Consider the following 12,989-nt stretch of genomic DNA (forward strand, 5'->3'; position numbering starts at 1 on the left):
CATTGTGGAGACACCACACATGAGTGTGCACTTAGAATATGCATTGAGACATTATAAATAGCGCTTGGTTTGAGTGAGTGAATGTGCTAAGTACTATAGAGAATGCATGTAGCTGGCTTCTAAGCCATTCTGAGAGACAGAAGTGCCGCGGAGTGCGGAAAAGCAAATATGCGTAAACAGTTGCTTGGCAGACAGATAAGACCCCTTGTCCGAATGGGGAAGGCATTGTGCCTTATCAGGACCTGGGTTGTGCTTCGCAGACAGAGGAAAGGTGGGGGCAGCTCCATGTGGAGGGAGAGCTTTGCAGGCAGAGACCTGCAGGATAGAGGGATTTGAATGGAGAAATATGAATAGATGGCAAAATGGTGTACCGCAGGCAGACAAAAGAAGGCCATGGCATAGATATGTAGAAAATGTCACATTGACCAGAACACGCAGTGCTTGAAAAGTAAAGTACATGCATCACAGACATTTAGGCACTGCTCAAATATAGAAATGCTGACAGAGGGAGATGAGTGTAACCATAGAGATTTATGTATGTCATTGAACAGTATAATGAGAGGTGAGGCTTTGAGGTAGTGGCTGCTCTCTGCTGGTCGGCTCTATGGGATGATGTTGTTGGAGAGGCAGTTCTAAGATCGAGGGAGCTGACTCCGAGATGGAAGAGAGATGTTTGGCGGTGGCATAGGAGAAACGCTTGGATGACTTTTGAGAGAGGAAGCTTGGGGAAACATTCTGCAGCAGAGCTGATCGATCTGGCAGGGATCTGGCCCTGACTGACTGGTTGCAGAATTAGCGGGAGAGGGGAGACAGAGCAAAAACAGAGCTGGAAAGGGGGCGTATTCCTGAAAAAGACATGTGCATGGGGAATTGGAACAGACACTCACACAGAGCTTTGGCTGACATGATAAAGGGGGTAATGAGAGAGAGAGAGAGAGAGAGAGAGAGAGAGAGAGAGAGAGAGAGAGAGAGAGAGAGAGAGAGAGAGAAAGAAAGAGAGAGACAGAGAGACAGAGAGATATGGGGTAGAATGGTGGGTAATTGTATTACTTGCATTAACAGCCTGTAAGGCTTAGTTATTACACTGCATGGTAGATTTGCACCAAAAGCATAAAAAGTGCAAATTCAAGATTTGCATTATAGTAGTGTTTGTATTATGCATTGCTATGTATGAATAAAAGTGTTTCTATTGTTGAATCGGTTCATGTGTTTTCTTTGTGTCTTATATTAATGTGTCCATAGGAGTTAAGATAGATCAGAGTAAGTAATCTAGGAGTAACACAGTGCACAAAGGCCCTGAGATACAAGAGGTGGAGTCGGGCATAGTGATCTACACCCCCCCCCCAGAAGATTTGTCTAAGGTGTGACATGGTCACCCACGCAGGGCTAGACCAGAGGTAGATTTGTTTGGGTATAACAGCAGCAGCGACGGCCGTCCTTTCGCTCTTCCAGAGGAAAACCAGTAAGGTCCCTCAAGGGATACAATGCGCCATACCGACAGCCTCCACGCTCCTCCTCTCAGGAAGCGTACAGGGGTCACTGAAGGCAGTGGAGGGCCGACCCCCAAGCAGGCCTGAACCGGCCATGACATCGGACACCAACTGAGGCACCCCGGCGGCAGGCCAGCTGGCTAAGTTAATCAGCACGTAGGAAAAGATCCCCACGGATCCTAGATCTTTGTCATCTCAACAAGTGCTTGAAGTCCCAAAAATTCTGGATGGTCACGTTGCAACACATGCTCAACCAGCTGGAGCAAGGAGACTTTCGGACGTTGTTTGATCTGGAGGACGCCTACTTCCACATACCCATTCACAAGAAACACCACATGTTCCAACGGTTCGTAGTTCAAGGTCAGCATTACCAGTTCAAGGCCCTGCCTTTTGACCTGAAATCGGCCATGAAGGTGTTTACGAAGTGCACGGCCCCAGTGGTGGCGCATCTTTGTCTGCAAAGCATCCACGTATCCTGGACAACTGGTTGGTGCGTTCCCGCTCAGATGCTCTGGCGGGCGACCACACATCGAAGAATGTGTGTCTGCTGACGGAGTTGGGGTTCTCCATAAACTATCCAAAGTCTTGCTTGATGCCGTCTCAGGATGCAGTGTTTCTAGGTGACAAACTCAACACTGACGTGTCTGGCCTCGCCTTAAGAGGAGAGGGTGAGAGCCATACAAGGAAAGGTACACAGTGTGTTGTTGATGCAGAAGACAGTTCGGTCCATCAAGTCACTGCTGGGCATGATGTCCTACTGCATCAGCCTCGTTCGCCTGTGCAGACTACACAAGACCACTCCAGGAGTTTGTGGATGCAGTTGTCAGGGAATTTTGCGGACAAGATCTCACTCAACGAGGAGTTCCATCAGGCGAGTCAGTGGTGGGGCGTACGGCCACACCTCACCCAGGGAGCTCTGTTTCAGGTTCCTACTTACCAGGAGACTGTCACCACGGACGCCTCCATTGGCCTCTGGCAGCTGGAGGAAAAGGACCTACACATCAACATCCTGGAACCTCGGGCCGTGCTCTGGACCCTCAAGTCTTTTCTGCCATCATTGAAGGACAAGGTGGTGAGGATCTTCACAGACAACACCACAAACATGTTTTACATCTGGAAACAGGGGGGGGGGGGGACATGCTCACGGCACTCTCCAAGGCCCAGGACCTGTGCCGGTGCGCCATTCGTCAAGGCAGGTTTCTCGTTCCGTTTCACCTGGTGGGAGTCAAGAAACACCACTGCGGACTCCCTCAGAAGGGAATTGCGTTCTTGCCACGAGTGGGACCTTCGCCAGGACCAGGTGGATCTTCTGTTCGACAAATTGGGATGGCCCCAGATCGATCTCTTCCCGACTGCGGTGAACACAAAGTGCCATAGGTTCGCCAGCAGGTTCCTGCAGCCAAATAGCATGGGGAATGCGTTTTCGTTCCCTTGGGAGGGACGGTTCCTGTATGCTTCTCCTACTACGTGTGATCAACACACTCAGACAGTGCCACTGAAGGAAGATACTCGTCACCAGAGCGTGGCTGAGACAAATCTGGTATACAGACCTGCTGCGTCTGTCAGTGGCCCCATCCATCGGGCTACCATAGTCCCTGACCACCTCGTCAGAGGGGGCGGGGGTGGGGGCAATTCTGCATCCTGATCCAAAGTTTCTGAACCTGAGGGCATGGCTCCTGCAGCCTTAGAGTATGGGGGTTATGCTCTACCCAACAAATAGAAGAACATCCTGGCCAGGGTCTTGTGAAGTGCTACAAGCATAAATGGAAATAAGTCTCCGTGTGGTGCAGGACTCAGAAGATTGTTCCGCTGCGAGTCACGGCCCCTCAACGTCTGCCATACTTGCTTTCTCTGGCCAAGGCGGGACTGGCTCATGCCTCTATCAAGGTGCATCTCACCGCCATATCCAGGTACACTAGGTCTCCAGGCAGACCTTTGCTGTGGTCTCACAGGCTTGTCAAGGAGATCCTCAAGGGACTTTTCAGGACTTTCCCTGAAAGTGAAGGCTCCTCCCTCGGCATGGGTGCTCAATGTGGTGCTAACTAAGCTCATGGGAGCGCCTTTCGACCGTATGCATCAGGTCCTGCTCAAGTTTCTCTCGTGGACAGCTTTCCTCGTGGCTATCAACTCTGCCAGGAGGGTTGGGGAGATTCAGGCCCTGTCTTGCAAGTAGCCTTACTGAACTTTCCACGCTTCAAGGGTGGTACTGCATACACACCCAACTTTATGCCAAAGGTGCTTTCAGAGTTCCATCTCAACGAGCCTTTGGTGTTACCCGTCTTCTTCCCGAGTGAGTCGTCACTGGCCGAAAGGGCTTTGCATTCCCTGGACGTTGCTTGTGCTTTGAAGTTCTACATGGCATGTACTAAGAATTTTTCTAAGACTTCTCAGTTGGTCGTCAACTATGGACCTGTAAAATCAAGGAAAAGCCTGGTCGAGGATTCCATCTCAAGGTGGCTGCATCATGCAGTGTCATCGGCCTCTCCAAGGCCGGCTGAGAGCCCATCCTACCAGAGCCATAACAGCAACAACTGCATGTCTTTCTGGTGTGCCCTTGCTCGACATCTGCAGGGCTGCTATGCTGAGGTCCACGCACACCTTCACAAGGTTCTACTGTGTCAACAGGGATTACAGGGAGGAGTCCCAAGTCGACCAAGTGGTGCTACGCAACCTGTTTGTTTGAGGTGAGTATGTTCCAGAAGTGATAGTTCATTGCTCCTGTTGAGCCTTGCCACCTCCTGTGGTTGCGTATATGTACTGCCGTGTAATCGTTATTCATGAGTATGTTAATCCATGCTAGACCTCATGCTGGAGAAGGTTTAAGTTACATACCTGTAACTATCGTTTTCCAGCATGGGTCTGGCATGGATTCAGATGCAAACACTCCCGCCTTCCCCTCTGTGGCTCTTCTTTGTTCATACTGCCACGTTGCATGCTTACAGCATCGGAAGATGGCCACCAGGGGTGGCGCTAAGCGAGAGGACTGTCATTGGATGGGGGCAGTGTGACCCACAGAACAGTGATTGGTTTAGAGGAGAAATACAGTTTTGAAGTGAAAGTGAAACAGTTTTTTCTTTTACCAAGGATTCCCAGACGGACAGGGAATATTCATGAGCATGCGAATCCATGCTGGATAACAAAAGCTACAGGTAAGTAACTTAAACCTTGCAACATATCCATTTTGTCTGAACAAGATCGGCATCATCACTGAGGACACATTAGTCACTGATTGCAAGCGTGTTTTATGAGCTTATCGATGCAATACCATTGAACTATGTATTAAGCCCTGATGAGGACGTAGTTGATGTCAAAACATGTGTCAGCTTTTTGTGTCAGATGGACATTAAATCTTTGAATATTTGAGAAATTGTTGTTTCACTCAATTACTGTTTGCTTGTGATTTTGAGATCCGACAGTTAAATAAATAACTTCACAGTTGTGATAATAATTTTGGGAGATAAGGAGTGCACGGGTATAGCTTAACTATTGTATTTCTTTTTTACCTTATTTGGTGCCTGGAACTGGCATCTCACCTTAGAAAATATGAGTACACTAGACCACTTTTGATAATGGTTGTACTAGAGGTTGCAAACAAGCTAGAGAGACCAAACTATTCAGGCTGTATCCCTGGTGAGCATTTTTTATCAATGATCTTCCTACAGCCTACGACGGCATGTGTGTCGTATCAAAGTGCGGCCATACAGTGGCCCCCCCACCCCCAACTGCAGTTTTCCCAGAAAAACACACCAGAGAGTTACAACTCAAGAAAGAATGTACAACTTTCTGTAGGACAGTCACAAATACAAGGTAAAATGCCACAGTGCTGAAGCATGTCAATAGTTGGAACCTCACTATATCTGAAAGTAGCCCTTCTAGTTTGAGCACAAAGCCCGGTTAAGCCGATCACAGATTAGACTTATTACATAAGGAGCAAGGGCATGCTTCGTGTCGGCTTCCTCTCCATATTCCTAGCACCATCTACTTGTCTGAATAAATGTCAAACCGTGGCCTCCATTCCCGATCTTTGAGTCCCCAACTCTCACCCCACCACAGACCTCCCGGATGACCTACAATTCATGTACTTAGATGTATAATGCACGCCTTGTGTTGCATACATTTCTATCTCTCCTGCATGCATAGCCTTGCTCCTAAAAGCCACATGTCCTTCCATGGCAGAAGTTTGGTTTATAAAGCTACACAGACATTGAAGGTAAGAACTTTCACAGAATAACAAAATGACTACAGAGAAAAGCTAATGCAATGGTCATAGTTTGCATAGTTCAGCATTTCTGTTACAAACGGAGAAGTGCTTTTGCAGCAAGAACAGGGAAAAGGTATGCAAACCAATGCAATTTGGCAGTGCTGGAAATCCTGACGGAGCGAAAGTCACTCACCTCATTGTGTTCAAGGCAAGCGATCATGATTTCAGACAAAATAACCACCCCGGTTCTCCCAACACCAGCGCTGCAGTGGACCAGTACAGGAGGGTTGGGGCTATTTGGCTCTGTGGCACTATTGGTGTGCCGGCGCACTGACTGGATCTCTTCGAGGTAGGCTACAGGTGGCAAAAGAGAACAATTGTATAAATCAAACATGTCTTCTATTAGACTAGGCAACAAATACATTTACTTACATGAGGTAATACCATCCTGGAAATCTCTACACTTCAATATTTCCAAGATAGTGGTGCCACCAATCCACTCACAAAATGCACCCAAATCATCGCGAAATTGTCCAGTTTCAGTGTTAACTGAACCTTGTGTCACTGATTGCAGAGAATTCATGTGTTGTGACGTCTGCTAATGATCAAGGAATCCACCAGCATTAACCAAATTCAATTCACCTTTTCTGGGAGGGATGCGGGTGGGTGGTAGCCGGAGACAGCTGTGTACCCCCTATTCTTTGCAAGGTTGGGACATGTGTCTTCAATTTATTGCAAACATCTGATGTGTGCACCTTTGTACCTCCTGTTCTTTGCAGATGAATGCTAGGATACTGTGTTGTGTGGGGCGGGGCCTGGCGGGAGGCATTGCCACTGCGATCAGCTATTTCTAGGTCAGACTCCGTTAAGTTGATATGCTGCGGTGGTCGTTGAAATAGTGAAGTTTGACGGTTTAGTTATTTATTTGACTGGTTTATTCAATGTGCTTTGAAACACAATTCTGTTGTATAGGCGCCTTACAAAGGCCCAATAAAATAAAATTAATAAAATGTGTATTGCAGTTTCTCAGTTCGAAAACTACTGACACTGTCTGCTCCATTAATAACAATCATCACTGCCACAACAATACACAAGTGTGACAAGTGAGTCAGACTAGGATCCACAGAAGATTAATCAATGCTATATATTTATGTAATCCTGTTAGATTTCATCACCAGACTAAGTCGCCCCAGTAAACATTCAGGGAGAGTACCACAGGTAGATCCTAACAGATGGATGTTGTGCTGCCCACATTCTGGAGGTAGAACCTGCACTTCTGGGTTGTTCCTTTTATGATGTGTGGTCCATCGTGGCCTTTAAAAAACCAATCCCTGTCACAGTTTCAGCTGAGACGAGACACTCATGCCAAGGGAGTTGTAAAATGGATTTAATGTTGTTCTACATACCCGCCATGTCCACCTCCCCAAGGAAAACCCCACCCCTTCTCTGCCTGTCTCCCAGCTCACCTTACCCAAGGGACATCCATGGAATGCCAGCCACTCCCTTGCTGTGTTGCACTCTACTCCACAATCCACTCACCACCTCCTCTGCTGGCAAGTCCTGTTCCCATTTCCACATAATGTATCGCTGAGAGGATACTTCGCACCGGATTACTGTGAAACACCCTATCCTTAATATATGGTGTGCAACGAGTGTGCAGTGTTCTCAGAGGAAGATCCCAAAGCATATAGATCCTAGGAAAGAAATGGATTTACGTGACATACCTCAAGTGTGAGGGGGTGGTGGCAGAGAGCCAGGCTGTTGGCCATGTAGTTCCCCTAACGTTAAACAAGCGTGGCAAAAACAAAAGTAGTTTCTGCAGTGATGTTGTGACAGGTGTAAGGGAGAAGAATGGTAGAGGCTCCCTCTTGTAGGGTGGCTGCAGGACTGGGGCAGCCGGCCGGTTCACAGATTCTCCATCAAACTGCCCTCACCCACACAGGCCTATAACGCACCCTCCCTCCTTCCCCACCCTTTTTCAGGCAAGGGGATTCCTTCCTCCCCTAACATGCATAGGAGATCACCCACAAATCTAAAACTACTTACCACTACTGATCTTAGTTTGAGGAGACTAGTGGGGCATCAAGCTTTCCCAAAACTGACACATGGCTTTTGATTCCAACTTAGGCTGAGGAATGGAGCAGGTGGCGGTTCCTAGAAGTCCACCAACAATTCCAATAAAAGCAATGGCTTCAAAAAAGGGCTTACTTGAAAGGCTCTTTTTCAACCAGACCACACTAATGAAAGCCCAAATGACTACCCTGCCTGCTGCAGAAGTGGGCTCCTCATTTCCAGGTCTTCCAGCATCTATATAGAAACATAACAGGTGGTATTGCACATGCACAGAAATAATTTAAAAGTTCTTCTTAAAAGGTTGGATGATAAAGATGGACACTAAGTTTGTGGAATTCAACCAAATAACCCCCCCCCCCGCACCCCATCTTCCATTTCGCCAATGACCCAGTATAAAATGCCATTTCAGATCCTGATCCCATTTATGTTGTCTGTGTTGATGACTCTTCTAGGCCAGCAACTCTTTTCTTCTAATACATTACAGACATTTCCTGGCTTTTAGCGCTAATGTATGTGCATTTCTAACCGAGCTTCCACTATACGCTAGATTCCCTGGTGCGTAAACATTACTGATGGGCTTTTCATTACCCGTTTAGAACTGGATTGAAGACAATTCTTAATCTGATCTGTATCGGACAAGAGTTTGAAAGGTTACAAGTTGCAAGCTATTAGGTAGGCAGAGGTGGCCACCCAAGACAGCAGAGCTAAACTTCTGTTTGTGTTGGGAGTTGCCAAATTTCAGTGTAACAATATAAATGTGAGGGTAATGCCTTAAAACAATAAACTATGGGCCTCATTACGAGGTAGGAGGTAAGGGATTACCGGTAATCCCTTACCTCCATATTCCGAGGTCCCTTAGCGGGTCCCTTCCTTAACACCTGCTCTGACCAGGTGTTAAGGATGGGACCCGCTAAGGGACTTCAGATCTAATAACGGTACCGCAAATTGCGGTACCGTTATTAGCTACTTCCCCATTCCCATTGAGCCCTACGGGGGCTCAAATGGGAATGGGGAATGGTTCTCAGAATGGGGACTTACCGGGTCCTCCAAGGTTGAAATGACCCGGTAAGTACCCATTCCGAGAACCCGGACCTGGTATGCGGTAAGGGGGTAGCCATGGTGCTATCAACACCATGGCTACCTCGTAATGAGGCCCTATATATTGCAGGGTACTGTGATAAACCCGATGGAGTCATCACTGATTTCCCAGTGGTGACCTTCTGCCATGTGGCCAAGGGACGGCAGCCGCTACCTGATCCCGACACTGGGTACGGTTATATGAGGGAGGATTACTACCGGGGGAAGGGAGGAGGGCGGACAACCTCCGGGGAGATGTCATGGCTTCATCGGGTGAGACGTGCTATCCCCCCTCCCCATTTTCTCAAGACTGAACTTCCTTTCCCAGAATTACCAAACTACTGGGACGAGGAAGAGGAATCGAGCAATGCAGAGCAAGGAAGGCCACAAGACCAGTGAACGCTTTAGAGGTTGCTCATACACACCTGGGAATTTTAAAAGGCAAGTGAAGCAGGGAATCAATGCCTGCTGTTGGCGGGAGAGGGATGTGTCTCTCTGTGAAGTTGAAGAAACCAAAAGGCAATTACTGGCGTGGTGGAGCCAGGAGGCTCACCAGCGAAGAAGGAAGAGGCGGCTGCGCGACGGTGGGAATCCCAGGTGCCGCCAAGAGACTCCTGGGCATTCGCAGGTGACAGAGCAACGCTTTAGTTACCGGTGCCCAGAACGAAGCAGACATGTCAAGTGGAAGCCGCGAGAGGCAAAGAAATGAAGAGCATGCAGTCGCGAGAGTGAAGCAGAAGGAAACGCTTCTCCAGTCGACCGCAGGAGAATCCAGGAACGCCAATGAGTGCTGGTGAGTCCATCCAGAGGCAGTGGGGAAATCAAGCCGTTTCAGCAGCCACACTGAATACAAGAAATTGAACAACAAGCAAGTGAGAGAAAAAAAAAATCTTAACTGAATATTAAAAAGGAATTGAGTTGCAAACAAAACCCAGGACCGGATAATATCTGTGGAGGACATATTTACAAAGTATGTACGCAACTTTGGGATGGGCAGAGAGCCCGTGTGAATACAAGATGCCCTGGCAGGAGAGTATACTGGCAGTCACATGTGTGAGAATACACGATGCCCTGCCGTGAGTGCACAGACTTCCTAATTCTGAATCTCACTGAAACTTCATGGGCATCCTGGTGGATCTCCAGAGACCCGACTCAAGTCTGAAATGGCCCCTCAGAATGCTGGACCTTTGTAACGACAAGAATTCAACCACAATTTTCTGTCTTCTGTGCTCCTTGAAAAGGCGCCAGATACGCAGAACCGCATTCAACCGTGAGGAAAACCTTGCCTAGAGCCTTCTCCATCAATCCCTGCTGCAAAGTTCCTTCTGCAGTCCTGTTTTCAGTCACCACGACAAGGAATCCACTGACCGGGTATTTGGCTGCAGATACTGAAGTCCTGCTGCAAAATCTTCAATGCTGAGATACTGTGTTCACTTAGGTATGTACTTACCTTAAGTCTGTTAGGATTTTTATGTAGCTGTGGGGTGTTTGCAATGGGGAGGCCTCTCATCTAGTTCACCCAGTCCCACTGCTAGAATCCCACTAGAGTAGGGGGCTAGGACCGGATTCAGAACTCTTGCATTGACGTGGTCGTAGGGGGTAGAATACAATCAAATTGATACGGGCCCGCTCACCCACATAAATCTAATTCTCACTGAATTCCTCCAACACATGCCTGGGATTGAGGAACTCTAACCTGGTATATCAAAAGCGCAAGACCGCAGCTGGTACATGAGCTGCACCCCGCATAATGGAGGGCCCTTAGGAAGCACACAAAGAGGGGCAGATCACTGCGCCACGCATTGGGGGCAGAAAATAAAGGGGAGGTGAACCTCCCTCATCCCCAAAATGTACCCCCACCTTATTCCCTACCTAACCACCTTCTTCAACATCTGTCTCTCCTCCGCCACCTTTCCTTCAGCTTTCAAACATGCCACCATAATCCCTATCCTGAAGAAACCTTCTGCTAACCCTCTTCTTGCCTCGAACTTCCAGCCAATCTACCTTCTCCCCTTTATTTCTAAGCTCCTCGAGCGCCTTGCCTACTCTCAACTTTCTGCTTTTGTCTCATCCCACTCCCTCCTCCCCACCTCTCAATCTGGTTTCTGCCCTAAACACTCCACTGAGACTGCCCTCACCTATCTCCTCACTGCTCGCTACGCTAAGCAATCTTCTATTCTCATCCTCCCTGACCTTTCTGCAGCTTTTGACACCGTAGATCACCCCTTACTTCTTAGCACTCTGTCCTCATTCGACTTCAAAGACTCTGTTCTCTCCTGGCTCACCTCTTACCTCTCCAATCGATCCTTCACTGTCTCCTAGGGCGGCAATACCTCCTCCAGCCTCCCCCTGAACTATTGCGTCCCTCAGGGTTCCGTGCTGGTACCCTTTCTTTTCTCTCTCTATACCTCCCTTCTCTCCCCAGTCATTATATCTTTCGGCATTTCCCACCACTTCTACGCTGATGACACCCAACTCTTTCTTTCCTTCTCTTTCTTCACATCTGACCTCCACCACACTGTTTCTTCCTGCCTCACGGCCATAAAAGATTGGATGTCATCCCACTTTCTTTCCCTCAATACTGACAAGACAGAGGTGTCTCTCCCTCTCTCCCTCTCTCCCCCTCCCTCTCCCTTCTCCCCCTCTCTCCCCAAATTTCAATTGCTTGGTCTTGTCTTCAAATCTCTACATGACCTGGCGCACCCTACCTTTCCTCCCTCCTCTCATTTTACTCCCCCTCCCGCTCTCTCCGCTCAACAAACCTCTACCTCCTCACTGTACCCCCCTGCCCCATGTGCCTTCTCACACTTCCGCTCCTTCCAACTCCTGGCCCCCTTACACTGGAACTCCCTCCCGCTCTCCATCCGCTCCACCCCTACCTACTCATCCTTCCACGACTCCCTGAAAGACCATCTTCTTCACCCCCCCTGACCTTCCCCTTCCCTACCCCTCCCCTCCTACCCTTGCCCCCTCCTTTCCCCCATCCTCTCTCCTTCCCCTTTGACCTTAAATTGGTAACAAATACTACTTAAGGGCAATGAGGACACCAGATCACTCCCCCCTTCCCTCCCTCCCTTCCCCAAATTCTACACCGGAACTCCCTTCACCTACCCCCCTCCTCTACCCTCCCCCCTTGTAAATAGTTCTACTTATTGTACTTATGACCTGTTCATGTTTGTAAACATGCTTCTCTCCCTTTTGTACCTGTTATATTGTAAAGTGCTTTTGCTTAAAGCGCTATATAAATTCAAGAAACAGAGTGTCGTCTGCAAAGCCCATGGGCCCTCTTCTAACTTTAAAGTAAAGTACTTACCTGGTTGCCCAGTCTTCCTAAGGAACTCTGACTTTTGCAACTTAAAAACCTAGCCTGACACTGCCTGTTGAACACTAGATCCTAGTGACCCCCCCCCCCCACCCCTTCTGTCACTGAGAACACGTGTGCTCCAAGAATAAGGAAAGACTTTTAAGGGATTCAGACTTTTCCCTAGAAAGGAAAATAAGTGTTTAAAAGTTCCTTACTTGTAAAAGAGTTGGTTGGTAACTGTCATTCTAAGAGTGAACAGTTACACAAGTTCTTACTTACCTTGGTTGCGTGATGCACTATTCTTAAAGGCATGGTTAAGATCTTTCTTTCATTAGAAACCGTTTTGCCATTCTAATAGAAAGTAGATGTGAAGGTAATTACTCACTTGTGATTAGGTTGTGCCACTTCCCAAAAGTAATGTGTTGGTATCACCACATTAGGCCCGTTAGGATCATTGTAGGAGTGTCCCCCAAGTCTTGGTTTCTGTGTGCTGTTGTAGACAGACACGCAGCGGGTCTTTGGTTCTAACTGTCCCTCATAAGTCATACATAAGGTACTGTTAGGCATGATTGTATGCAGTACCCTTTGTGTGCACTACAACAACCCTGACCTCCTGGCAATAGGAACCAAACCTTTGGTATAAGTCTGTACTACGCAGGTTGGTAGCGTGTTGAGCAGCCAGGCTTATCTCAAGAGGGGTCAATGTGAGCTGTAGGGGAGTTACACAGAGATTCACAGTGAAAGTATTAAAATAAACACTTACACACCAGGGTTCTTGAATAAACAATTATTATTTTATTTATCAGTCAGTTAGAATAAGCTTTCTTCAGAAGGGAGCAATATA

General features: G+C 47.9%; 1 protein-coding gene across 2 annotated transcripts in view; it reads right to left on the reverse strand.

The window, feature by feature from the left end:
- Positions 1–12,989, reverse strand: part of PTPN21 (protein tyrosine phosphatase non-receptor type 21) — a 308,385-nt gene that overhangs the window by 38,357 nt on the left and 257,039 nt on the right. For both annotated transcript variants that reach the window (XM_069637952.1, XM_069637951.1), the window contains one exon: positions 5,885–6,045. In XM_069637952.1, the coding sequence (XP_069494053.1) occupies positions 5,885–6,045 (161 nt within the window). The remainder of the gene's footprint in view (positions 1–5,884; positions 6,046–12,989) is intronic.

This window comes from Ambystoma mexicanum, chromosome 14, assembly GCF_040938575.1.
Source record: "Ambystoma mexicanum isolate Mex_15411 chromosome 14, UKY_AmexF1_1, whole genome shotgun sequence".
Taxonomy (NCBI): Eukaryota; Metazoa; Chordata; class Amphibia; order Caudata; family Ambystomatidae; genus Ambystoma; species Ambystoma mexicanum.